At 36.8% G+C, this 26,807-nt stretch overlaps 1 protein-coding gene across 6 annotated transcripts in view; it reads left to right on the top strand.

Moving 5' to 3' along the window:
- Positions 1–26,807, top strand: part of Dock3 (dedicator of cytokinesis 3) — a 322,288-nt gene that overhangs the window by 184,326 nt on the left and 111,155 nt on the right. For all 6 annotated transcript variants that reach the window (XM_076917344.1, XM_076917346.1, XM_076917345.1 and 3 more), the window contains 5 exons: positions 4,238–4,319; positions 9,160–9,220; positions 10,364–10,511; positions 24,634–24,722; positions 26,075–26,200. In XM_076917344.1, coding sequence (XP_076773459.1) covers positions 4,238–4,319; positions 9,160–9,220; positions 10,364–10,511; positions 24,634–24,722; positions 26,075–26,200 — 506 coding nt within the window. The remainder of the gene's footprint in view (positions 1–4,237; positions 4,320–9,159; positions 9,221–10,363; positions 10,512–24,633; positions 24,723–26,074; positions 26,201–26,807) is intronic.

The following is a 26,807-nucleotide window of genomic DNA, read 5'->3' as shown; positions in this document are numbered from 1 at the left end:
AACAAACCACATTTTCCGAATCCATTCTTCAGTTGAGGGACTTCTGGTTTGCTTCCAGTTTCTGGCTATTACAAATAAGGCTGCTATAAACATAGAAGAGCACGTGTCCTTGTGGTGCTGTGGAGCATCCTTTGGGCATATATGCCTAGGAGTGATATATAGCTGGGTCTTCGGGTCTGTATCTGATAGAGAGCTGATATCCAAAATATATAAAGAACTCAAGAAGTTAGACTCCAACAAACCAAATAAACCAATTAAAAAATGGGATACAGAGGTAAACAGAATTCTCAATAGAGAAATCTCGAATGTCCGAGAAGCGCTAAAAGAAACGTTCAACATCCTAAGTCATCAGAAAAGTGTAAATCAAAATCACCAGAGCTTCCACCTTATACCAATCAGAATGGCTAAGATCAAAAACTCAAGCAGCGGCACATGCTGGCGAAGATGTGGAGAAAGGGCAACACTCCTCCATTGCTGATGGGACTGCAAACTGGTACAACTACTCTGAACATCAACCTGCTGGTTTCTCAGAAAACTGGAAATAGTTCTACCTAAAGACTCAGCTGTACCACTACTGGGCACATACCTTTAATTCTAACTCTGGAGACAGGGCATGTGAATGTCTGTGAGTTCAGTAGTAACTCCTCTACATAGTGAGTTCCATTTCAGCCCAGAATATAAAATGATGCTGGGTTTTTTTTTTTTAAACCTCATGAATAAATTTGACTCTTATAAACCTCTGAGGAATGTAAGTAGTTATTCAGCTTAATGATGTTTTCCCCACTTACTTTCCACCCCTGTACATTCTTTGGTAAAGGAGCTATTCAAATATTTTTTCATGTTTTTATCTTTTCCATGTGTATGTGTGTACAGTATATGTGTTTGCATGTATGTGGGTACAATTGTATGTGGGGATGCGTGTTGTGCATGTGTGTGTGTGTAGGCCTAAGGTTGATGTAAATTGGGAATCTTACTTGATTGCTTTCCACATTTATTCTCTCTCTGTCTGTATATCTCTGTCTGTCTGCCTATCTGTCTTTGGCAGAGTCTCTCTCAATTATATCTAGAGCCTACTAGAGTAGAGATTCTCTGTTTCTGCCTTCCAAGTCTGGAGTTACAGGAGAGGCGTATTTATGTAAATTCTGAGGATCCACATGTCTGTCTTGTTGCTTGCATGGCAAGCACTTTAACCATTGAACCATCTCCTCAGTTCCTTTTTTAATTTTTAAATAGATTTTTCATATTATTCAATTGAATTCTTTACGTATTCTCAATACAATCATTTTTTAGATGAATGTTTGCTAAAAATTTTTTCTCAGTACCTCATCGGTTCATTTTCTTAGCATCCTGTTTCAAAAAGGAAAGTTTACACTGTCTAAAAATTAATTTATCATGTCTGTAATTTATAGTATCTCTTAACAATCCCAGGCCACAAAGGGTTTTCATTGTATGTTGTAAATTTCAGCAAGACTCTTTATTTTTTTATCCTGTATTTTGACTTTACTTTTTTATTATTTTATAATTTGGCCTGTTATATTTAAGTATGTAATCCATTCAAGTTAATTGTTTTAGATAAGGATCAAGTTCATTTTTAATATAGATTCTTCAGTACTCTTTGTTAATGTATTATACTTCTCCCTGAATGTTTATTTGTATATATGTTATTTATGTGTTATATCTGTGTGTATGTGCCATGTGTGTGCCTCTGGCAAAGGGAGAGGTGTTAAATCCCATGGAACTAATGTTATAGTCAGTTGACAACTGCTCAACATAAGAGTTGGGAATCAAATTCAGGTCTTCTGGAAGAGCAACAAGTGCTCTTAACCACTTAGATAACTGTTCAGCCCCATACTTATCTCTTGTAATTGCCTGGATAACTTTATTAAAAGTCACTTGACTATGTCCACGTGGATTATCTTCTCATTTAATAAAAACCTTCCTTGACTCCATGTGACTATTAACTAAAAGTGTATCACTTTTAATTCACAGTGGTGCTTTTCAAGAGCTGTAGATTAGATTTGCTGTTTGAACTTCCTCTCTTTTCTCACATAGCAGTCCTCCTCTACTGTTCCACCAAGACAGCTCTCCTCAGAATCATCACACTATTCTTTTTTCAAAAAAAATTTTTGTTGATCCTTTGAGAATTTCACATCATGTATCCCAATCCCACTTATCTCGCTGTCCCCTTGTACCCACCCTCCACCCTTGCAACACCCCCAACAGACTAAAAAAATCTTATTGTAGAAAGTGTAGTGTGTCAGTGTGCTCCACAGTATGCCCTTTTGTCCACACTTCTTTGCTTGCTCATTCATTACAATGTTCATTACTGTGACTTGTTCATCTGATATGAGGCCTCTGGCATCTGCTACTCTGGCTGCTGGAACTTCATTATTCTGAAGTCTGCTGGTACATAGGTTTATCCTTAGCTCAGGTGATTCTCTATAGTCTTGCCTAAAATAGCTCCCCCTTGTCCTTCCCTATTCATTTATGCTTATTTCTTAAATCCCAGTACCTTTAGGATTCTGACAAAAGCCTCTTTTCTTCTCATTCTGAGGGGATCCCTGCAGGAATCCAGGCAGGGAGTGAATCCTAAGAAGAAGTAAGAATGAAAATTCAGTGCAGATTGACTTCATCAACCTGGATCAGACTTTGGGGAGCTTTAATGAAAGGCAGTTTATTCCTAATGGATTTAAGCCCAGTACAGTTTGGGAAATAAAAAGTTTCCTGGTGTAATACTATTCCTGTTGTATAAGGAAGAGTAATTATGCATTGAAACTCAACTGTTTATATGTGCATGGCATTCCTTCCAACAAGATGAGTTCTAGAGATAAGCTACCTTAAGAGATAAGAGATAAGCTTAAGAGATAAGAGATAAGCTTAAGTGCCAAGGGTTAGGCCATCAAGTAGATAGCACAGAGGTCATTTAGGCTATTGGCCACCTCTGGTCCTGGTTGTAGGAACTTGATGTGGTCTGGCCCAACAGATAACTCAGATCACTAGACTATTAATCACTTTCTGCCCTCAGCTTTCTGCATAGAAGAACAGGTTTTTCATCTTACCCATTAGAAAGACAATCCAGTATGCTTACCATTCCTGGTTTCCCTGGAGATCTCTGTAGGCTCAAGGACCTCCTTGCTGTGCTCCCACCATTCTGTATTTCATTCTTATCCTCATCTCTTCCTCCAGGAGAAGAATCTCAAATTTACACCTTTTATATTTGGTTATGCACATCTATCTACAAGTCTGAAACCTGCTGAAACAAAAGTGCCTTGTATATGTTTTGTTCACATTTGTCTTCCCATGTTTAGCACATTGAACTTCATAGAAATTTATAACTGTTTACTTAGTGAACAAATAAATATATGAAAAACTAATCAAACTTGAGAGCATATATCTTATTCTAAGTGTAATACTTTAATGCCACCCTTTTGCTAATATTACCACATTTAATCAGTATATCTAGGCACATAAAGTACATTTACTCTATAATCACCTAGTTTGTCTCCACTGTGGCTTAGTGTTGCTCTTACACTTGGTAAGGAGACTCAGGAGAAAGATGCAGGAAGGAGATTTTGATCTGGGATGGGAAGAAGTTTACAGAGCAAGAAAATATTTCTCTAAATTTTGCAGATGCTGTTCCTGATGTGTTTTATTCCATAATTTCCTACAAGAATAGTCTATATGAATTGAGAATAAAATATTTACTGGCTCTGTTAAATTCTGATTACAGGAAGAGGAAAAATACTTATAAAGACTTAAAGTTTAAAAAACAGTATATAATACTTAAAGCCCTAAAAAAATTCTCTAGCATTATATATAGGAAGATGTAAGCTGGATAATATTGCTTCCTTTAGATCTAGTATGATCCATATTTTTACAATGATCTGAGTCATGTCAAAGAATATATTTGCTACAATGATAGATGTGGAATGGGACCTAAGCTTTGTTGAAGAGAACTGATGGAGGAGTGTAAGCTTGTTGCTACTCTCAAGAAGCTCACAACTTCAGAGAAACTAGGCACACAGCCCCAACCAATAGATAAACAACATCTATAAGGAGGTTAAGAATATCCATTGCAAATTGCTTGGCACAATAAATAAGGTATTTTGCCAATAAACATGGTTTTATACTTGCCTAGCACAGTAAGCAATTTCATAAGCATTTAGGGATTTTTCTATATATGGCTAGAATATGTAGTTCGTTATATTTTTCTGTCTCTTTCTTTCCTATATTTCAGTGAACGGTTTCTGGTGAGACTGAACAAGAATGGTGGGCCAAGGAACCCAGAGAAGATAGAACGAATGTGTGCCCTTTTTACAGTATGTGCAAATTCTCTTTTCCCTTTATGAGTTGACTCTAACCAGTGGCCTGCTGTATGGATATTGTTACTCTGGAAACAAACATCTGTTCATATCCCCATCCCCACTGGTGAGAATAGGAAATTGAGTTAGGTTTTTATCAAGTTTTAATGAAATATTTGTAGAGAACTTCAATTAGTTATGGATTTTAATTGAAATTTTATTTGAAAAATCAAGTAGTTTTCACTAATGTAGATGTTATAAGATATTGCATACAAATCTGTGGTGTTCATGGCATCCACCAGATCTACAATTAGAGGAGCCTTTTAGTAAATGCATGTAAACTAACCAGGCCTCTGTTACATAGCAAATGGAACATGTTTTTCTACTTTCATCTGCACTTTAGATTTTCCCAAATAACCCTGTTATTACTCCTGGTCTCCACTCTTAAAGCCATCACCTCAGAAGGCAAATTTGCTCATTGAAACTTAATTTTATAATACTACACTTTTGTGTTCTCCAAAGCAGCTTTAGTTTTATTAAGTAAAAACTATCTACATTTATTTATTTGAATTAATTTATTGAAGACTAAAACAGAGGGTGACACAGTTTAAAGCACTTGGACCCTTGTAGGTTCTTTGACCTATTTCAGTGATAAGATACTCCAAGCTCACTGGCTAGCTTATGTTTGTTAATAACTATCTAGTTAGAAGGTAGAGGTTAGAAGATTAGCAAGATGCTAACAAAAACCAAACACAACAAAACAAAAAGCTTCCTGAGTTTAAGAAGGTATGATAAGTCTCATAGTGTTAGTGTCCTTGCATATGGCCTATGACTGGTAGGTGGAAAGACATCTTACAGCTGACTTGATGCCTCTCAAAGGCAAAGAGCATTTATCTGAGTATCTAACATGTGACTAATCTCTTCACCCACTTTCAGATCATCTACTACAACTTAATCTTTCAAAATGTCAAATGCTGGTACTGCAGAATGAGAAACTACATTCACAGTAATAGTTTTCACTGAAGATGCTCTCTGTGCTCGCCATATAGGGAAAATACATACAGCAAATGTAGCTAAGCTCCAGTAATGTTCTGTCTGTGTCTAAGCTAAGCATTGAGACCTTACATTATCTCCTAGAGTATGTAAGAAGGTGGAATAGAGAAAGCAAACCCATCACAATTATTGAGGGAGTTAAAATGGCTAATCTAGAAAGAACAGTACATCCTATTCAGCATCAAACTGAAGAAGTAAAGACTCTATATTGTAGTGAATGGGATTTATGTTAACTGAGGACTTTTGAAGTGAGAGTGCCTGACAGAGGTCTCTTTGAGGCCTCATTTCTAAAACAGAAAGAGAATGTCAGAAGAGGTTTTCCTAGACTTTCATACCCTCAGATTTTCTTGTAAACAAGAGGCCACTGAGGCCAGACAAGGCAGTCCTCTGCTACATATGTGCCAGGAACCACAGATCAGCCCATGTATGCTCTTTGATTGGGGGCTTAGTCTCTGGGAGCTCCCAGGGGGTCCAGGTTAGTTGACACTGTTGGTCTTCCTATTTGGTTGCCATCCCCTTCACTCCTTCCCTAACTCTTCCATAGGGTTTCCCAACCTCAGTTCAATGGTTGGCTGTAAGTATCTGCATCTGTCTCAGTCAGCTGCTGCTAGAGCCTCTCAGAGGACAGCTATGCTAGGCTCCTGTCTGCAAGCACAACATAGCATTAGTAATAGTGTCAGGGTTTGGTGCCCACCCATGGGATGGATCCCAAGTTGGGCCTATCACTGGATGGCATTTCCTTCAATCTCTGCTCCATTTTTGTCCCTTCATTTCTTTTAGACATGAACAATTCTGGGTCAAAAGTTTTGAAGATATTTTGATGACCCCATCCCTGTACTGGGGACCTTGTCTACCTACTGACAGTGGTCTCTTCAGGTTTCATCTTCCCACTGTTGGGCGTTTCTGCTCAGGTTACCCCCATTGAGTCCTAGGAGCCTCTCATATCCCAGGTCTCTGGTACTTTCTAGAGGTTCAACTCGCTCTCCAACCCCAACCCCTGGCAGCTGCATATTTCCATTCATTCTCCTGGCCCTCTGGGCTTCTCTCCTGTTTTCCCCAATACCTGATCCTGCCCTCCTCTACCCCTCTGCCAAAGAGGTCCCTCTGCTTTCCATGATTATTTGTTCACCCTTTTAAATGGGATTGAAGCATCCACACTTGGGCCTTCCTTCTTGTCTCCCCGGTGTTCTTAGTTATGGCAGACCTCCTGTGAAACAGATAGGTTGGGGGCAGGGGAAGGAGCAGGCACACCAATCTGCAAAGGGTTCAGATGCAGGTGCAGACAGAAAGGAAGATGAGGCTAAGGCAGAGCAGGCTAGATGGGTTGGGGAAGGGAAGCTAACCTGTATGGTTCAGAAGTCTCAAGTCTAATGGAGGTAGAGGGAGAGGAAGCAGGAGAATGGAGGTTCCCCTGGGATAGCAGGCTGTTCAGAGCTACTTGTCTTATGGCCCAGAGCCAGCAGGGAAGATGGGTAGGGGAAAGGAATGTTACTTGTATGGTTCAGGAGTCTCAGATCTGATTGGGATTTTTCTTAGACGTGAAAGGGAAAGCATGAAAACTTGTCTCATGAAAAATAAAAGTTCCTCCATCTGGTATTACTAAGTCAGAGTAAGCTGCAAGTGGGGAACCTGATTGATAGATCTGAAAGATAGATCTGAAACCAGTAGATGGTAGATAGGTAGGTAGGTGGGTAGACGTGTATATGAATATATATGAAATTTTTGTGAAAGTTTTACTGTTCCTAGTGTGATGCTCTAAATAAGAAAATAGCAACTGTGTTACTTCACAGTAATAACATAAATATAAAATAAGTAAATATAAAAATTTAGACTGATTTTTGTAACTCTTCAGCTTTAATGTTTCTGATTTGGAATCAGATTTGTTTACTTAAAAGAAGCTCTTTAAATTTCCCAATAAAATTATTTTCAGGGCCAGTAAGATGATGCAGTGCATAATGTAGTTGCTGCCAAGCCTGATGACCTGAGTTTGACTCTAGTTCTTGCATGGTGGAAGGCAAAAACTGGTTCATGCAAGTTGTACTCTGACCTCCACATGCTTGCCACCATACACATGCTTCTTCAATCAATCTATCAGTGAAAAAATATTTTAACCATTATAACTTGGTACAGATAATAAATATAATAAATAATCTAAATTTAGACCCAGATATTTTATCAAGATTTCACTAAGACCAAATTAAACTCATTTACAGGAAATATGGCAAATATATAATAATGATTTGGGGACAGTGGTATGAATATAAAGTTAGTATAAAATAACTTTTTAGATTAGTCATTAATGAGCTTTTTAATATTTTTGCTACATTTTATTTTACTGAACATTTATCTCTTAAATGGTTTTACATGATGACAAACATGGATGATTTCCATTGTGAAACTTTTGTAGCTACTTTATTAAGTGATCTAAATGAGAACTAGAAGAATACTATCAATAGAATAAAATTTTAAAGAAATTTATTCAAGTTTTCACTATATAAATATTTTAACAGTTTTTATTTTAATAAAAATTTTTATGTAGTGCATTTTGATATTTCCCAAGATAGTTTCAAGATCCTTCCCAACCTTCCTACCCATCTAACTCATGTTCTCTCTCAAAAAAAAGAAACATTAAAATAAAAAAAACCCAATAAGACAAAAAATAACCAAAAAAATAAAATGAAACACCCCACCTACACACAGAAACACACACACGTACACACGCACACACGCAGAAACAGGGAGTCTGTTTTATGTTGGATAGATATTCCTGGGCATGAGGCCTGCCCTGGAGTATGGTTGATATAGCCAGTGACCACTCCAGAGGAGAAAGCTAATTTTTCTCTTCTCTAGCAGGTTTTAGTTGCAAGTAGCATCTTAGTTAGAAGTGGGACTTTGTGCTCACTTCCCCTTCTGGGATCTTTTGAATGGTTGAGCCTGTGTAGGTCTTATAGATGCTATTGTAGTCTCTGTGAGTTCATATGTGCATCAGTTCTGTTGTGTTTGGAAGATACTGTTTCCATAGAATCATCCATAATGTGTGGACCTTACAGTCTTTCTTCCTCTTTGGCATAGATCCTTGATCCTTGAGGGGAGGGGCTTGATAAAGATATCCCATTTAGGACTGAATCCTCCAAAGTATCTCATTCTTTGTACACTGTCCAGTTCTGGGTCTCTGTGTTAGTTTCCATCTATTGCAAGAAGACATTTCTCCATTGAGGGTTGAGCAAGGCACATACATATAGGTATAGCAGTATGTTACTAGGAATCATTTTATTGCTATGTTTCTTTAATAAAATAATAGCAATAAGTTTTCTCCTAGAGCCCATGACTTATCTGGTTCTTGGCCATTTGAGCAGTGTCAGGCATGAAATCTATCTCATGGAGTGGACTTTAAATCCAATCAGAATGTGGTTGTTACTCCTAAGATTTGTGTCGCTGTTGTACCAATATTCCCTGTGGGCAGGTTGCTGTTGTCATGGGTTTTATACATGTTTGATATTGATGATTGTAGTATATAGAGTACCTTCCAGCATCTCTTTAGTTAGGAAGGGCTAACTTCTAGTTGAGCACTAGCTTGATTTTTCATTTTAATAACATAAGTAAGAAGTGTTTTCTGTAATAGGGCCTCTACTCTGTATAAATCTTGTATTAAGTGTTGTCTTCTATAATCTCCCTTCTCTTACCTGTAATATATACTGAAAGCAAACTACTAATAAAGTTCAAATGAAATTTGAATGAAAGGAAATTTATCATTATTTTCTGTGCATTATTTGTCGAGATTTATTTACCCTTTTTCTTTCCTTAGGATCTGAGCAGCAAAGACATGAAGAGAGATTTGTACATAGTTGCCCATGTGATTCGAATAGGTATTGTCCACCTTAATTATTCTTATTATTAAGACTGTCCAAACTTAGGATAAATATGTATCTGAACTTTGTCTTTCCTATGATTTCAGGTCTCAAGATTAGAGGCTATTTATTTATTTATTTGTAGCTGGATTTGATGTAAATGCTTACATGTTTTCCCCATTTCAGATCTTCTGTTACTTCGAGCTTTGGAACCCAAACTTTGTATTTTAAGTGGTTTGCTTTTTTATATTCTTCCTGTTGTGTTGCCTGCTTCTGTATGTCTTTTTCCTCCAGAGTTTTTACAGAGATACTAGAGTACCAGTTAGTGAACAGGTGGTATTTGCCCTTTGTTGTAGTTTCTCTCCAAAATTATGCACCTGTGCCATTTTCCTCAAGATTAGAGTCATTGTCACCATTGCAGATGACTAGCAGCTTATTTCTACTCAAACTGAGATGAAAGAAAGTGGCTTTTCCACTGTTGTCCCATACATATGTTGGATTATCCATACATATTTCAGGTTTGGGTAGTATGACTAACCTAGTTTTCCTTCATAGTATAAGTTCTAGAGTATGGTGTACAATTGTGTCTAATCATTTGACAATACAAGTATTTTGCCTTACTTCATAAACTGTTTGTTGAAATCATAGCTTTTGTAAGTCCTTGCATCACTGTTGGCACAGACTTGCTCACTTGAAGGAATAAGCAGCCATCCACAACCAAGATTTCTTTCACTTCCACAGTGGTTCAACAGAGCCTTTGAGCATTAAAATTTGGTTAGAATAAAAACACAGTGTCCTCTTTACCTGTGTATAGTTTATGAGTGCAGCTAAAAATACTAAACTTCTGTCATTAATATGGCCATCAAGTTTCAATCTGGCAATATGCTGATTTTTCTAAGAAATTCATCAAGTCATTTTTATTTGATTAATAAATATATGGTTAGTGTTCATTGACTGAATGTGACACAAAAAAGGTCTTAGACCAGAGGTTAATTTGGTGTACTTATACATGGATATCCTTAGGTGACTCACTCCACCTCCTCACTCTTCTCAGAGGATCTCTTAGGCACTGGCAGCTCTGATGTTATTGGTTGATAATTAGGAGATGGTAGAAAGGAGCATGGATTCTCTGTGTAACTGCTGTTTTCTGCTGTACCCAAGGCCGGATGCTCCTGAATGACTCCAAGAAGGGTCCTGCTCACCTGCACTACAGGCGACCGTATGGCTGTGCAGTTCTAAGCATTTTGGATGTTCTACAGTCACTAACAGAATTAAAAGAAGAAAAGGATTTTGTTCTTAAAGTTTACACGTGAGTAATCCTACATATCAGGAATAAAAATTTGTAGCATGTCCTTAGAATAGCAGTTCTCAAGCCATGTGAACATAGGCTTACTATGTGGAGTATAGGGAGGTTAGTGGGAAAGCAAAGAATTTTGATCTAAGGTTTTAAAAGACTCTGGAAATTTTATTTTTGCTATATTTTCTAGTTACTAAAACATCTGAACTTGGAACCTTCTATGCTAAAGTGAAAGTCTGATAGTACACATTACTTGTTCATGCTATATTTATTTTCTCTGTAGAATAACTTTATTATATATTTTCAGAAAAGCCAACAATATAATTTCTCATGTATCTTGGATTTAAAAAAAATCTTCTTTATGTAGTACTTGTCTACCAATTATTGCTTTTGAACTTGCCAAGAATGCAGATTATTTAAAAGAATTATTATGAGTCAGGTTATGATGTATCTGAAGAAACACCAAAATTTTTGAGGATCCAAGATCTTGTTCTTCTTTCCTGCTCCCACAGATCTCTTTGTCACATACAGCGTGGCATGGGGCTGTTTTTAGTATTCTTCAACCAGGGGGTCTGACTTCTAGATGAATTTCTTCTCCTCATGGTCCTTGTTCAACAGTAGAAATAGAAAAGGAACTAATAGCAGAAACATAGAACATGAGTATATACTATCTTTGCTTATGGGAAATCCAGAAATAAATACTAGTCTTAAAAGTGAGTAGTGGTGAACTTAGTGAGTTTTTGTTTTGACTTTTTTTTTAATAATGAGGATGTTTTTGAAACAGTAATTTCAGTTGGCTTGGAACTCACTATGTCTCCCAAGCTGGCTTCTAGCTAATGATGATCCTCCTGTTTCGGCTTCCTGCTTGGTGGGATTGCAGTCATAAGTGACTGTGCCCAGCTTTACTGGGTTTTTAAAACAAGTGTATATTTGATAATTTTTAATATTTATCTTATTTCATGTGTATGAATGTTTTTCTGCATGTATGTAAGTATACCATATTATGCCTAGTGTTTTTGCAGAGGTTGGAAGACGGCTTTAGATCCATCCCCTGAAACTGGAGTTATGGATGTCTGTAAACCACCATGTGGGTGCTGGGAATCAAATCCAGGTCCTCTGCAAGCATAGCCAGTGCTTTTAACTACAGCCCCTATTTCTGTTTTTTAAAATTCAGTCAATCTTCTGTTAACTTTAACATAGTATCATTTTCCCAAATTAAGCTAAATACTGCCAGTCATTTTGTTAATAAAAATTTTAACCATAATATTTTATGTACATTTTCCTGTTTTATCTGTTTTGTCTGACTCAGATATGGAATGAACTTAATTTATAATTACACTTAACGCAGGACTTTTTATAATCAAGTACATTTAATTAATTTTAAAAATAAAAGTTCAAATATATTTGGTATGTATTTTTTCAGCTCTGTTGGTAGAGTTACAGAACTTAGAGGGTTAAAATCTTTCATGGAATAGTCATTTACAAAAAAAAAAAAAAAAAAAAAAAAAAGTTGTTTAGCTTTCTCCTTAGTAAATGAGTCAGATTTTCTAAAAATACTGAGTTTCTTCTTTGGTGGGTAGTAGGGCCTACTTCTTCATATACTTACCCTTAAAAACGAGTAAACAGAAATCCAAGATCATTGTTATCACCACCATATTCCATTATATTCCTTCCAAAATGCAAAGGGCTGAAGGATGCTACAAAAGATGGTATATCTGTATGTAGTAGCTAGTCCTCACTGTGGTGCAGTCTTTTGCACTTGCACTGCATCCCTTCTGAAGTCTTGCTGGGAGGCTTATTTGCCCAGCTGCCTCTAAACAAAGGCTTTCAGTACCCGTGTGCCACTTTGTAAGAAGTGGGATTCATAAATAGTATTCTCTTAGCTCCTTCCTAGGGCTGTGTCAGTTCTAAAAAGCCAAAGAAAGTTGTGTTTATAGAGAGGAATAATTATTTTACCTTTTAAAAGAATAACAAAGTTAAAATGTAGGATGACTTTTCCACTTGAAGAGGTTACAAGACTTTCAAACAGATTCCCTAATGTAGGGTTGTGGAGTTGATTTTTCATGCACTGTGGAATTCTTTCATAATTAGTAACTTAAATCTGTATCATCTCATTGAGCCTAGCCCTCAGAAGGAGTATTTTTCAGTACATTTCAGGTGATGTTTTTGGTTCAATTTAATCATAAACCTAAAGGCTTTGCTAATTTCTAATTGTGAAAATTTATTCTGTGGACTTAATCAGTAATTGGCAAAATTACCTCTTTCGTTGTCAATATTCTCATTATTTTTAGTATTATGCAGAGTCAATCTTTACTAGAGAAAAATTAAACCTCTTGTTTCTGCCAAGACTAGTACTATGCTTTATAGTATTTTGAAATACCATATGTGTATGTGGCAAGATGCCATATCTTTTTTAAAATTTTAATTAATTTGTTCGTTTGTTTGTTTGTTTTTTGTTATTTATGTATTACTTATTCACTTTACATCCTGCTTGCTCACTGTCCCCTTCCTGGTCACTCCTCCCACAATCCTTCACCTATTCCCCACCTCCCCTTCTTCTCTGAGTGGGTGGGACCCCCTTGTTTTCCCCCAACCTGGCACTTCAAGTCTCTGCAAGACTAGAGGCTTCTTCTCCCACTGAGCCCAGACAAGGCAGCTCAGCTAGAACATATCCCACATACAGGCAACAGCTTTTGTGATAGCCCCCACTCTAGTTGTTTGGAACCCACATGAAGACCAAGCTACATATGAGCATGGAGGCCTAGGTCCAGCCCATGTATGTTCTTTGGTTGGTGGTTCAGTTTATGATCTGAGAGCCCCAGGGGTCCAGGTGAGTTGATTCTGTTGGCATCCTGTGGAGTTCCTATCCACTTAGGGGTTGCATTCCTTCCTTCTTTTCTTCCATAAGAGTCCCTGGGGGGGTTGAGGGAGGAACCAAAGTGGAAAGGGGATAGGATGAAGAGCTCTGGGAAGGACTGGGAAGGGGGCAAAATTTGGAATGTAAATAATTAAAATTATTTGACAATAAAAAGAAACATGCTACCTTATATGATGTAGTTATTACTCAGTGTTTATAAACAATAAAACTAATACTACTTTTTTTAAAAAGTTCCCAAGCTCCATTCACTGTTTGACTGTGGGTGTCTGCATCTGTCTGAGTCAGTTGAGATACTACATCTTTTTAAGAAAATGGTAAGAAGAAACTCAAACATGAAAACTAGGTGGTTTGCTGAGTCAAATACCTTAAAATAAATAAATAAATAAATAAATAAATAAATAAATAACCATCATATGCATTTCAGTCTGATAAAAATGTCATGTTACTTGTTACCTAGAAGGATAAAGGATTACAAGCAGGAAAAACATGTTGTCAGGCTTTAGGAAACTAAAGACACGGAGTGCCAGGAACTAATGCCAATATTTGGAAGGGATGGGTATTTATAAACAATGAATTTGATCAAATACAAGAAGATTCTGATTACATGATGACCACTGTCTAATTTCACAATGACAGAAGCTTAAGCAAACATTTATATAGGGACAATTTTAAGAAAATGAATGTCACAAATATATATTCTATATTTCTTGTTATATAAAAATTTATTGTAAATTATATACTCTGCCTCATACTGTCAAATTGAGAAGTGTTACTTATTCTCCATTCTCACATTTTATGAAAAAAATGTCATGAATTCATCATATGTAGCCATGCCATCATGGCTTTGCTATCAGTAGAACAACTTTCTGCATCAACTGACAAGATTTTCCAAGGAGCATAATTTTTGCTCCCACAGGACTCCTTTTTTTGATGTATCCTTTCATTCCTTAATGATGCACTCTTGTTTGAGAACACTGTAACTTGATCAAAGTAATTGCATGAGGTCCTTATCGTTATTGCCATTTTTATAGTGGAGTAAATTGGTGTTAATTGGCTTTCGGAGTCATAACAGCTGAAGTTCATAGATTTGAACCCAGCTCCTCTTCATTCTGCCAGCACATTTTTTTCTGTTTCCCGTTTCAAGTATACATGTGTTATACTGGCAAGTGCCTACATTTAGAAGTTGAGTGATGCAGACTCATGAGACAGCTGTATGACTTTGAGCCTACCATATGCCTCTCTGAACCTCAGTTCTTTCACTCTAACGTGGAGATCATGGGACCTATTTTGAAAAACTTAATGACTAAATCTTGTAAGATAATGTCCATAAAATAACTATCACAGGTGATATTTGACTATTTTCTATATTCAGGCACTCTGGTAAATTTTTGGCATGTTAACCTACTTAATCTTCACATACACTTAGTGATCCTCTAAAGCTCTGCCTTGCATGCCTGCTCAGCTAATGGTAGTCTCTCATCAGTTTTAGCTTAGCAGAAAGGTGTTGGTTTGGTCATGACTTCTTGGCAGCGACCCCCCCTCCCCAGCTCAAACCACCCACATTTCTCATGCAGCATGGCATTAGATCTGTGAGAAGAGGGGCTTCTAATATAAACAACAGCAAAACAGCACAGTTTCTTCCTTATGAAGTTTGCAAATGTGTTTTTAGTTGAGACATAGAAAGGTGTTTGTGGTCTGAACAATTTCCATATGGACAATAGAGGACAAGATACATGTCATGTGAATGCATCTAAAAATCAATTAGATTGGTCAATTTATATCACTTTGGTCTTAGAGACTCCATTTGATTAGTCGGGTCATTTCTATAGGACTGCGTTGTTTCTTTGTTTTTGTTTTTGTTTTTTTCATCCTTCTAATTTTTTCTTTCTTCTTTTATACTAAAGGTAAAGGCATCATGAACTAATTTAGTATTGATAATGTCCCTAAATATGTAGGTTACTGCCCCCTTTCTAACATAAGACCTTCAACTAAATAAAATTAAGTAGATCCCAGAAATAATAAAATTTTAGTCAGTATTAAAAGCAATTAAGTCAATCCTTGACCAAATTATAATAGTTACTATTAGAAGGAGGCAGACAAGAGGAGAATATTGCCTGACGGCAGACAAGAACATGAAATCATGACTCTCCCTATCTGCCTTTGGGACTAACCAGACCTATATTTGGACTCCTGTTTGACTTTATTTTCCTTATCTGAAAAGATGCACAAGGCAATAATACCACCATGCTGTTTTCTTCTTTAGGATATGAACGCAGCAGTTATTGACCTTTCACAGGCACTCTTAAACGTGCAAACTCATAGGTCTTAACAGCCCTTAAAATATTTTAAATGATGTTTTGGGGCTACCTAACCAGGGAAATGTGAGTGAATATTTATCAGAAACCCAGGAATAAAGAGGATAATAAAATAGTAGGGAAGAAATAAATAATGAAATGTTGCTTCAGTGAGTGAGAAGAGTGTTATGAACTTGTTGAACCTACACTCCTGTCCTGTGCTTCTGAATACTTGGAGAACCCACGTGGAAAATAAAAGTTGTCTGTCCCTCTAATTTAATCCCTGGACATGCTACTCAATTGTCTATGCTTGTTGTCCCCGTTTAGAAGAAAATGGGCTACCACAGAGGTACACAGAGGATGACATCTTTCATGCATCCTATAAGTAAAAACAAACTTTTGACATCAGTAATCAGACTCTACATATTAATTTGATTGGGTATAACATAATCATGTTTCATTATAGTCATGAATCATTTGATTATTTAATAAATGCTTACATTTAAATCTTTTCTACAAAATATCCCAGTGATTGGATAAAATATACTGATGAAGCTACATCCATCTAAATAAAATGATTTGAGTAGCTTCTTTTTATCCTTACCCCGTACTTAACGTCATTCATATCCTCATCCTCAAAAACACAGTGAGCATATTGATTACTAGTGCCCTGTAATATATCCTCATCAAAGTAGCCTTTGCTCCTAAATCACAGCAGTGAATTAGGTGTCCATATTAAAGATGTCCCTCAGGGCAAGATCATCCCCCATTGAAAGCTATCGTTACTAATCTATAGGAAGAGTTTTTTTGTTTTTTGTTTTTTTTTTAATCTGCTAATTTCTGCTTCACCTTCCTCTAGAGACTTGTCTGATATTTAAGCACAGTATGTCAGTCTGTCCTGAGTTCTTTGTTCTTTCTTCTGCCTAGGTTGTTGCTGTTTTGTTTTCAATGCCTTTTCTGTTGCCTAGTACTTAACTTACCCCTTATGTCTGTTCTCATATTTCTGAGGCTTATAGTGCTCAGTATATTCTTGGTACTTCTTTCTTTCTCTTCCTTTTTATTTTAAAATCATTTTCAGAATTCAGTGAGCTCGATGTGGCGGTACATGCTTCAAATTCCTCAAGAAGATGAGGAAGGACAATCTTGAGCTGTATATCAGTCAGCCTGGACTACAATGTGAGACCCTGTCTCAAAAAAAAATATCACAACAACATAAGAAATGTAGCCTAGAATTATCCATGCAGTAATGGAAATGAAGTTGGAGATGTCAATATGAACTTGTCTATAATACATAGGCAGATGGTTACATACAGACATATTTATAAATATCTTTGTATACACAGATTGGTACATATTATAAATATATATAAAGAATGTGTATTTGAATATATATTTATATATTCATATATATATATATACACATATATTTTCTTGTTCTGTTAGTTGAAGAGGCCCAGAAGCAACAATATTCCAATCACAATGTTCACATTCAGAACACAATTCTTGTATTTGAGTTCTATTCTTCAATTAAAGGAACCAGGGATCTTTGGAAGAGTAGATGAGCCAAGGATTAAAATAGGAAATACGCAAAATGATTCTGAAACAAAGTAAGGAAATAGTCTTAAATATTTTTAAATGTTCAAGGAGTTGCATAAGGGGTTCCATGGGAAGAGCCAACTGAGTGAACTCTCTGTGGCCAGAGATATAATTAAACCAATATTGAGTTTTATTTAATGTATTAAACTTATCTCTAAATAATTATTATAAAACATTGAGTAATTAACTTACAGAGAAGAAACAAATCTGTTTAGAAGGATCTCAGATAGTATATGTAGGTGTTAAATCCAAGACTGATAATCCACTGTTCTTTTAAAAGAACAGTGTATATGTATAGAAATCTCTTTCAAAATGGTACAGAGTGGAATATGATGGCAAGGGATGGAGAATAAAATATTTAATGAGAGAGAGAGAGAGAGAGAGAGAGAGAGAGAGAGAGAGAGAGAGAGAGAGCGCTAGCTCAAGCGAGCAAGCACTTCAGCCACATGAGCAGGGTTAGCATCCAGATTGGTAAGCAAGAACTGGAGAGATGGCTCACTGCTTAAGAACACATACGGCTCTTGTAGAGGATGAGAACTCAGTTCCCAATACTCAGGTTATATGGCCACTACTTGTAACTCCAGCTCCAGGGTTTTCTTACCTCTAGTCTGTATGAGTCACACACACTCATGTGCACATACCCCTCACACATACATGCACCCAGTTTTAAAAAATGAAATAAACTGATAATCAGGGAACCTGCATGGGTATGACCTAGGCCCTGTGCATATATGTTATGGTTGTATAGCTTGGTATTCTTCTGGGACTCCTAACAGTGAGAGTGGGGGCTGTCACTGATTCTTTAGCCTGCTTTTGGAATTATTTCTCCCTCTTGTGTTACCTCATCCAGTGTTAATATGGAGGGGGGTGCCTAGTCTCACTGCAACTTGATATGCCAAGTTTGGGTTTCCATGGGAGACATCCCCTTTTCTGAAAAGAAATGAAGGAGTCCTGGATGGGGGAAGAGAGAATGGAGAAGGGAAGAGAGACTTGGAGTGGAGGATGGAGTGTAAACTGTGGTTGGATATGATATATAAGAGAATAATAATTTTTTTAAAAAAGGGATGTTGTGTTGATAGTATATGCCTCTGACATGGTTTAATAAAATATCAGTCATTATATTACATTACTGTTAGTGGTCTTCCTCCCCAAATAAGTTACCTCAATCTAGTGAGGAAAAACCTGCACAAATACCAGTTTATAGCTTTACAAAATAACTGACAGTTGCTCCTCAAGACTGACAAGGTCATTCTAAAGGAAAGTTTGAGAGTTGTCATTGTTGAGGAATCTAAGGAGACATGATGCCATGGATCATGGATCATGGCATCATGCATGGAAACTTGGAGTAGTGAAGAAAGTATGCACTTAGGTGATAATCAGATCTAACAATTAGGTTTAAATGTTGCTTCATTATTTTGACAAATGTACTATAATAACATAAAAATGTTGATAATTGGATAAACAGTATGGGAATCTATGTGACCCTTTTGTAATATTTTATAATTCTTCCATAGGTATAAAACTGTTACAAAATAAACAATGTAGGTACCTAAATAGAAAGAGTCGACCTAGCATAATGGCCTTTCTGTAGTGATGCTCAGGGGCCACGTTTATAACTATATGAGGCATTTAATAAGGAGTCTGTAAGTAGCAAATGATGGACTTTATACAGACGAAATATGTGCTCAGAGTCTCTTCTGTCTGGTTTGAGACTTTGCTTTCCTGGTTCTAAGACAATAATGCTTCTCCTAACCAGATAAGTCTTATTAGCAATAAGCAAATTGGAATAAAGCAGCTCACCAATAGACATGGCTAAAAAAGATTTTAAAGCAGGAATTACGGTATTCTAAGAGAAAATGAAGTTTATTAATTATGCTAAGTATTTTAAAACTAAAACAATATTGCTTATTTAAGTATATTATACTGAGGACAATAGATTTCTACTTAAGGAAAGGGTTTATATTTTATTTTAATGTTAATAAAAAGTTACAGAAGTATTTTTTATTCTGGTCAGTAATATGAAAAAAAGAAAAACTATAGAAGGTGAAGAAGCCAATATATGTGCAATTCCTTGAACTTGATAACTCACTTTCTCTTTATACTAATTCAAACTGAGACTTGTGGCTAAGAGTGGAAATATAAACGACACATTTGTCAGCCCAGAATAGAGTTTTTGTAATTTAAAATTACAGAGTATTTTTGTCTAAATATGCCAGTAATAACAACATTGGTCATGACTGAGGGAGTCTGCTCGAAGAATGGGAAGTTAAGATAGAAAGTCATGAAGTGATCAAGTCCAAAAAGTACCTGCTAATTTCATAAACTTAGAAAGATGTCAAAAAAATGTTATCAAGGCAGGTCTTTTGGGGCCCTCATCAGCAGGACATTGTGATATCTTGACTGCATGAACAAGATGAGGCAGTATGCACGTCAGACAGGAAGGCCTGCACGCACTGCTGCCAGCACCTCTCAGTTTTGTTACCAGGTGAATTAGAAATCATAAATAATTATCTTAAAGCACTCTCCTTTCTTCTTTGTTCAGAAGGAATTCTCTAAGCAGAAGTTTCCCTCAGAACTCTGTTTAATCACATCAAAACACTTGGGAGCATATGACGCTTAGTGATTTGACTAAGAAGTCAAAAAAACTACCGATTCATTAGCAAAATGAGTCTAGTTATTTGCCTTTTTCATGTGAGTGGCCTCTAAACTATCCCTGTCATTTAGAAACTTGTGATGCACCATACTTCTAGATGGAATGTTGTTATAACCCTTATGTTAGTTTTTTTCTTTTCTGGAATTGGGCACTTCTGAGTGATCAGTAAATACTAAGATCCTGTGTGTTTTCTTTGTTCATGGATCCTGTTTTGTGTACTTGGTAAACAAGGGCTTAGGGTAGACTTCTAGAGACGTAAATTAAATTTTCAAGAGATGATCCAAGTCTCTTGTTTTCTTGGAATCTTCTTTAGGTTGAAGGATTTATTTGTGGTGGTTCTCTTTGAACTGCCCTTTATAGAGTCATTAAACATAGGAATATAACAGACTTATGCTCTTCCTCTAGTCTCTTGTGTCCCTCAGAAGGAGCTTTTAGTTCTCAAATGTTCAGGAACCCAGCCATATCAGCTTTCCATCCCTAGACCACAGAGCTCTTCAGCCACTGATCTCAAAAGCTTTTCATTTTCTCATCTGGTACCTACATTGCCTAACCTTAGAAAGAATTCCTTCCCTCTAGGGCTAGTGTAATGACAGTTGGATAACAACAAATGCTTACTCTAGAAGAATAAAAAGCATTGAGGGAAAAAAACACCACACAGAACAGAGAAGCTAATTGTTCAAAGTGGCAGATGGATTGCACATTTGGCGTCTCACTTTCCTAAATAACTGAAGCCTAAATGTTTTTATTCTTGTGAGGGTTATATGATTACTAGAAAACTATAGGGAGGGAAAAGGCAGAAGTGGGGCTGACCTTAAAAAAAAAAAGAACTAAAAATTCTTTAAACTCTCATTTTATTAAAAGTAAAGCATGACATTGTTTTGCTTTTCTGTTAATAATTTTACTGAGTCTCTTGGACCTGCTGCTGCTGACTTGACTTGCTCATGGGAGGCTCTACTAACCTGTATTGATCAGTATGTAAGCTCTTAAGTTTTATATTTCCCAGTAAAACATCATTGGTCCCTTTTTCCTTAAATGGTTGTATTTGAAGCTTAAATATACACTTTTATAAAGGGATATCCATTAGCATTTTTTTTACATTTTGGGAAGCGATCATATTTGGACCATCTAATAATAAAGTGCCACCACGATGTAACACTGAACAGACAAACCATTTAGGCCAGAAATGCAGCTCACGTTAGTCAGGTTTGAGTGTTCATTTACTGAACACTTATGCAAATTGTCACCTCAACTGTTAAATATACCACATTAATTATTTATATAGTAAAGAAATAAAAGCTAATGTCATGGGAGTTTCTAAGCAGTAGTAGTTGTTGAAAGAAACAATTTTTCCCTTTTTTTATTGGATATTTTATTTATTTACAGCACACACGTCATCCCCTTTTTCCATTTCCTCTCCCTAGAACCCCCTATTCTATACCCCCTCCTCCGTTATGCTTTTATACCATTTTGATTACATGCATGTAATAAGGTCAGTTCTAGGTTGAGGAACTAGCAATACAATAGATGCAAATAGTCGAGGAACAAGCAATACAATGAACACAAATAGTCAAAGAAAAAGCAAGGCATTAAACCCAATGAACACTCCTGTGATCACTGTTTCTAAAGGCTTATCAGGATGACCAAAGTATCTGAGCCTACTTTCCTGTCCTAGCCCAAGGTCTGAAGCCTACTTCCTTGTTCTAGTCTAAAATTTAGAATCCTGACTGAAATTACTTCTTTGTTCTGGCCTAATATTTAGATTCCTGCCTGAGATTACTTCTTTGTTGTAGCCTACAATTTAGACTCCTACCTGAAATTACTTTTTTGTTCTAGTCTAATGTCAGATTTCCGCTTAAAGCCTACTTCCTTGACCTTGGCCAATGTCATATTCCTTTCAAGCAGCCCCTTGCCTTGGCCTTGACCCATGTCAGCTGAGAGAAGCATTTCTTATCAGAAATTTTATCTCTCTTCTTCTTTCTGTGTGTGTGTGTGTGTGTGTGTGTGTGTGTGTCTGTCTGTCTGTCTGTCTGTCTGTGTGTCTGTCTGTGTGTCTGTGTTTCTGTGTGTGTCTGTCAAAAAAAATATGTATACCTGGTGATGTAGCTCAGTGGCCAAAAATGTATTTAGTAGCATGAGACCTTGGGTTTGATTCTTAGTACCCCCCCCAAAATATATGTATGTATACATATGCCTATTATAATATGTATATATTATAATTTTATATAGGCATATTTATATGTACATGATATAATGTTTATGTGTGTGTATCTAGCAAGCATTCATTTTAAAGTCTCAAGTTTTACATATATATATATATAAAATCTATTAATATGCATATTCTTATATACATATATGCAAGGGTTCATTTTAGTTTCAACTTTTTGCCAAAGTGTCAGTCTTTAATATTTAACAATAAAAGAGCCTTATCTAATTGTAAAATATACTTGTTTCTGTATAAGAGTAAGAAATTCTTTTTTCTTCAAATTTATTGGTACACATTGAGCTACCAGGCCAGATGATTTAAAGTCTTCTTTTTTTCATTAATTCAGCTATTTATTCAACTTATATCTCAATTGCTACTCCCTGGAGCCCACCTCACAGTCTCTTCTCCATCCCTTTCTCTCCTTCTCCTCTGAGTGGGTGGAGGTTCCCCCACTGGGTATCCCCTATACTCTGGCACATCAAGTCTCTGCAGGACCAGGACTGTCCTCTCCCACTGAGATAGCCTAGTTAGGAGAATGTATTCCACAGACAGACAAGAGCTTTAGGGACAGCCCCTGCTCCAGTTATTGCGGGACCCACATGAAGACCGAGCTATACATCTGCTACATATGTACAGGGGAATGGCACTAGGTCCAGCTTGTATGCTGTTTGGTGATTTATCTGCTGGGTGAAACTTCTCAGAGGACAGTTATGCTAGGCTCCTATCTGCAAGTAGAACAGAATATCATTAATAGTGTCAAGGATTAGTGCTTGCCCATGGGATGGGTCTCAAGTTGGTCCAGTTATTGATTGGCCTTTTCCCCAGTCTCTGCTCCATCTTTGTCTCTGCATTTCTTATAGGCAGGACAAATTATGGGTCAAAAGTTTTGTGGGTGAGTTGGTGTATTTATTCCTTCACTAGGTGTCCTGCCTGGCTACAAGAAGTGGCCTCTTCAGATTCCATATTCCCACTACTATGAGTCTCAACTAAGGTCACCTACATTGATTCCTGGGAGCCTCCCCCATCCCAGGTCTCTGGCATGTCCTAGAGATGCCTCCCACCCCAGCTGCAGATTTCCATTCATTCTCCTGACTCTGTGGGCCTCTGTCCTATCTCTCCCCACCTGACCTATAATCCTTCCATTCCCTTCCCCTCTCCTCTCCCACCTAGATCCCTTCCTCTATCTGCCTCCTATGACTATTTTATTCCCCTAAGTGAGATTCAAGCATCCTTGCTTGGGCCTTCTTGTTTACCTTCTTTGGGTCTGTGGAATGTAGCATGGTACCTGTATTTTATGGCTAATATCCACTTATCAATGAGGACATACCGTGCATATCCTTTGGGTCTGGGTTACCTCACTCAGAATATTTCTAGTTTCATCTATTTGCCTGTACCACTTACAATGTCCTTGTTTTTAATAACTGAATAATATTCCATTGTGTAAATGAACCACAATTTCTGTATCTATTCTTCAACTAAGGTACATCTAAGTTGTTTCTAGCTTCTGGCTATTATGAATAAAGTGCTGTAGACATTGTGAATCACATGTCCTTGTAGTATGGTGGAGCATCTTTTAGGTATGTGGCCAGGAGCCGTATAATTGGGTCTTTAGTTAGAACTATTTCCAATTTTCTGAGAAACAGACAGATTGATTTCCAGAGTAGTTGTCCAAGTTTAACACTCTCATCAGCAATGGAGAAGTATTCTCCTTTCTCCACATCTTTGCCAGCATGTGCTATAACTTGAATTTTTGACCTTAGCCAATCTTCATTCTGATGGGTATAAGGTGAAATCTCAGGGCCATTTTGATTTGCAGTTCCCTAAAGACTAAGGACATTGAACATTTCTTTAAGTGCTTCAAGGCCATTCAAGATTCCTCTGTTGAAAATTCAGTTTAGCTCTGTACCCTATTTTTCTTTTTTCCCCCCAATTTGCTTTTATACCATTTTAATTACATACAAGTATTAAGGTCAGTTCTAGGTTGAGGAACTAGCAATACAGTAGATACAAATAGTCAAGGAACAAGCAAGATAGCAAACACAAATAATCAAAGAACAAGCAAGGCAATAAACAAAGTTCCATGATCACTCCCGTTTTTAAGGGCTTATCAGGATGACCAAAATATCTGAGCCTACTTCCCTGACCTAGCCCAAAGTCATTTTCATGCCTGAAGCCTACTTCTTTGTTCTAACGTAAGATTTAGATTCCTGCCTGAAATTACTTTTTTGTTCTAGCCTAATGTCAGATTTCTTTCTGAAGCCCATTTCCTTGACTTTGGCCAATGTCAGATTCCTGCCAAGCAGTCCCAAAAGCTCTCCACCTCTCCCCTTTTTTTATTTCATAAACAAGACTGAGCCTGTCCTAGGTCTTTCTGCCAAAGATACCTTCCTTACCCATCCTGAAATATGCATTATCAAAAGTAATACACTTCTGTCTTAGGTTGGTAAGGCTCTGTGTAGAATCTTACCCGTCCTTGGTCATGAGCCATAAAATGTGTCCTTCTGTTACAGATGTAATAATGAGAGTGAATGGACCCAGATTCATGAGAACATCATCCGAAAGTCAAGTACCAAGTACTCTGCCCCCAGTGCCAGCCATGGTGATGTATTTCTTTGGCTAGAAAATTTTGTGTTGCATTTGTATGCACTAATCATGTAATACTGTAGTGGTTGGTGTTGTTTGACTGTGCTGTGTAAAGTTTAATTTCCTATCTACGTTGTTTTCTTCCTAGGAATTTTCTAGTAGTAGTTCTTTATGTAGTCATTTAAAACCTTTTTAGTATCTACTGACTAAAATTCAGTCTGATCTTTTTAATAATGAACTCTATACACTTTGCTAACTTGAATTCCAGTGCAGTGTTAAAAGTGTTTTAAGGTTTGTTACATTGCAAAGTCCATTTTCTTTAACAAAAAGACAAATATCAATATCAGTTTTCTTTCTGTTCCTGTTGAATGTCAGTATCATGAAGAAAGACTGACAATAATGAATTAATAAAGAGTCTGAAACTTTGAAAGCAGCTTTTATCTTAATCAACTTCATTTCTTTTACCTTCCTTTTAACCTATGTTTAAATGATTTATATATGAATCTTAGTGAAATTTACACTGTGGATTGTTTTCTAAGTTGAATATTTATTATTAAACTACTACTTAAAAGCATAAGAGCTTTTATATACTATTGTAAGTCTAATTTATATAGAATTGTATGTTTTTCCTTAGTTTCTACCTTCAAGTCATTTCATAACTTCTTTTATATAATTTTTCTTTTAATCTTCATCACACTTGTTGGAAATTAAACATTAGTTTTATGTAACAGTATAAAATCTCCACAAAGCCTGGCAGTTTTTCTTGTTGATAGATACTTCCCAGGTGGGAAGGTCTTCAAAGGAGACCCATATCAGAGGCTACAAAGGTTGAGGACCAATTAATTTCTCTAAAATCTATAGTATGTGTGTCCTGAGAACCTCTCTCATGGTTTTATTATTGTTGTTTGATAGTATTGGATGTTGAACCTAAGGCCTTGCAGTTTGTCTAAGTTCCTGAATGCACAACCTGTATAGTTCATCCACAATGTTCTGAATTGTGCAGGGGACAGGCAGACCCTAGGCAGGGTACTGAAGGGCTGGAAGGAGGCAACTCAGTTCCTATGACTTTAGTCTAGTCTTTGTTTAATGGACTAATTTATGTGATATTGAGATCACCTTAATTTTTTAGCTTTCTATTTTTGCTTCTTCAAAATAAGTAATATTTTCTACTTTGATTATTTTTCTAAGAAAACTATCAGGGCAATGGTGTAGGTTATTGATAATGTGCTTGCCTAACATGTAATCTTAGGTTCTATCACTAGCACTGTGCCAGGAGTGATGGAAAAGAGACCAAACTTGGTGTTTTTCTTAGTACTATGCACCAGGTAGATGTGTTGTTCTGAATAAGAAAATGTTTTGTTTTCGTAGGTCTTATTATTTCCCTTCAGCTTTTTCGTGGTGACATGGAACAGATCCGGAGAGAAAATCCCATGATATTTAATAGAGGATTAGCAATTACAAGAAAATTGGGATTTCCTGATGTTATCATGCCAGGTAGGAAGAACTACTTGGGGATGGGGAGGGATGTGCATTAGCAGGATGGAGTTTAGTGCTCCTTTCTTAAGCAGCTGGTAAGCTATTCAGGTGAGCTATTAAAGTCTTTGCCCCCCAAGTCAGGTTGCTGAGTGTAGTTTCCATCAGTAGATGGGTCTCATAAGCCTTTGTTCTTTACCAGAAGCCCCATACCATGTCCCTCAGTGCAGTATGGCAGTTCATCAGACAAGCTTTGGGGAGTTTTGGTGATAAGAGAATCAACATGAAATTTTTTCATAGAGATGTGTTTTTGTAGCCACGTCTTCCATCACGTTCTCTAGTTGAGGATTTCTTTGCAAGAATTTCCTGCTTAAGGGGAAGAAATTATCAGAATATGTGCTTACACTATCAGAGACTGCCATTTGTATAGGAATTACAGGTACATTTTAATGTAACAGAAACTAGATCACACAAACAGTATACATAGATTTAGTTACTCTACATATTACTGCCTGGTCATTTTCTCAGTATCTCTATGGAAGTCCAGGGAAGAAAATAGGGATGAATTGCCTTTCAAGTATGCTCTCCTAGGCAGATACTAGGCTCATGCTTTCTACTAGGTGGACTA

Source organism: Arvicanthis niloticus, chromosome 21, assembly GCF_011762505.2.
Source record: "Arvicanthis niloticus isolate mArvNil1 chromosome 21, mArvNil1.pat.X, whole genome shotgun sequence".
In the NCBI taxonomy this organism is placed as follows: Eukaryota; Metazoa; Chordata; class Mammalia; order Rodentia; family Muridae; genus Arvicanthis; species Arvicanthis niloticus.
Note: the sequence above shows the minus strand (reverse complement) of the source record. Positions and strands in the feature narration are given on the sequence as shown.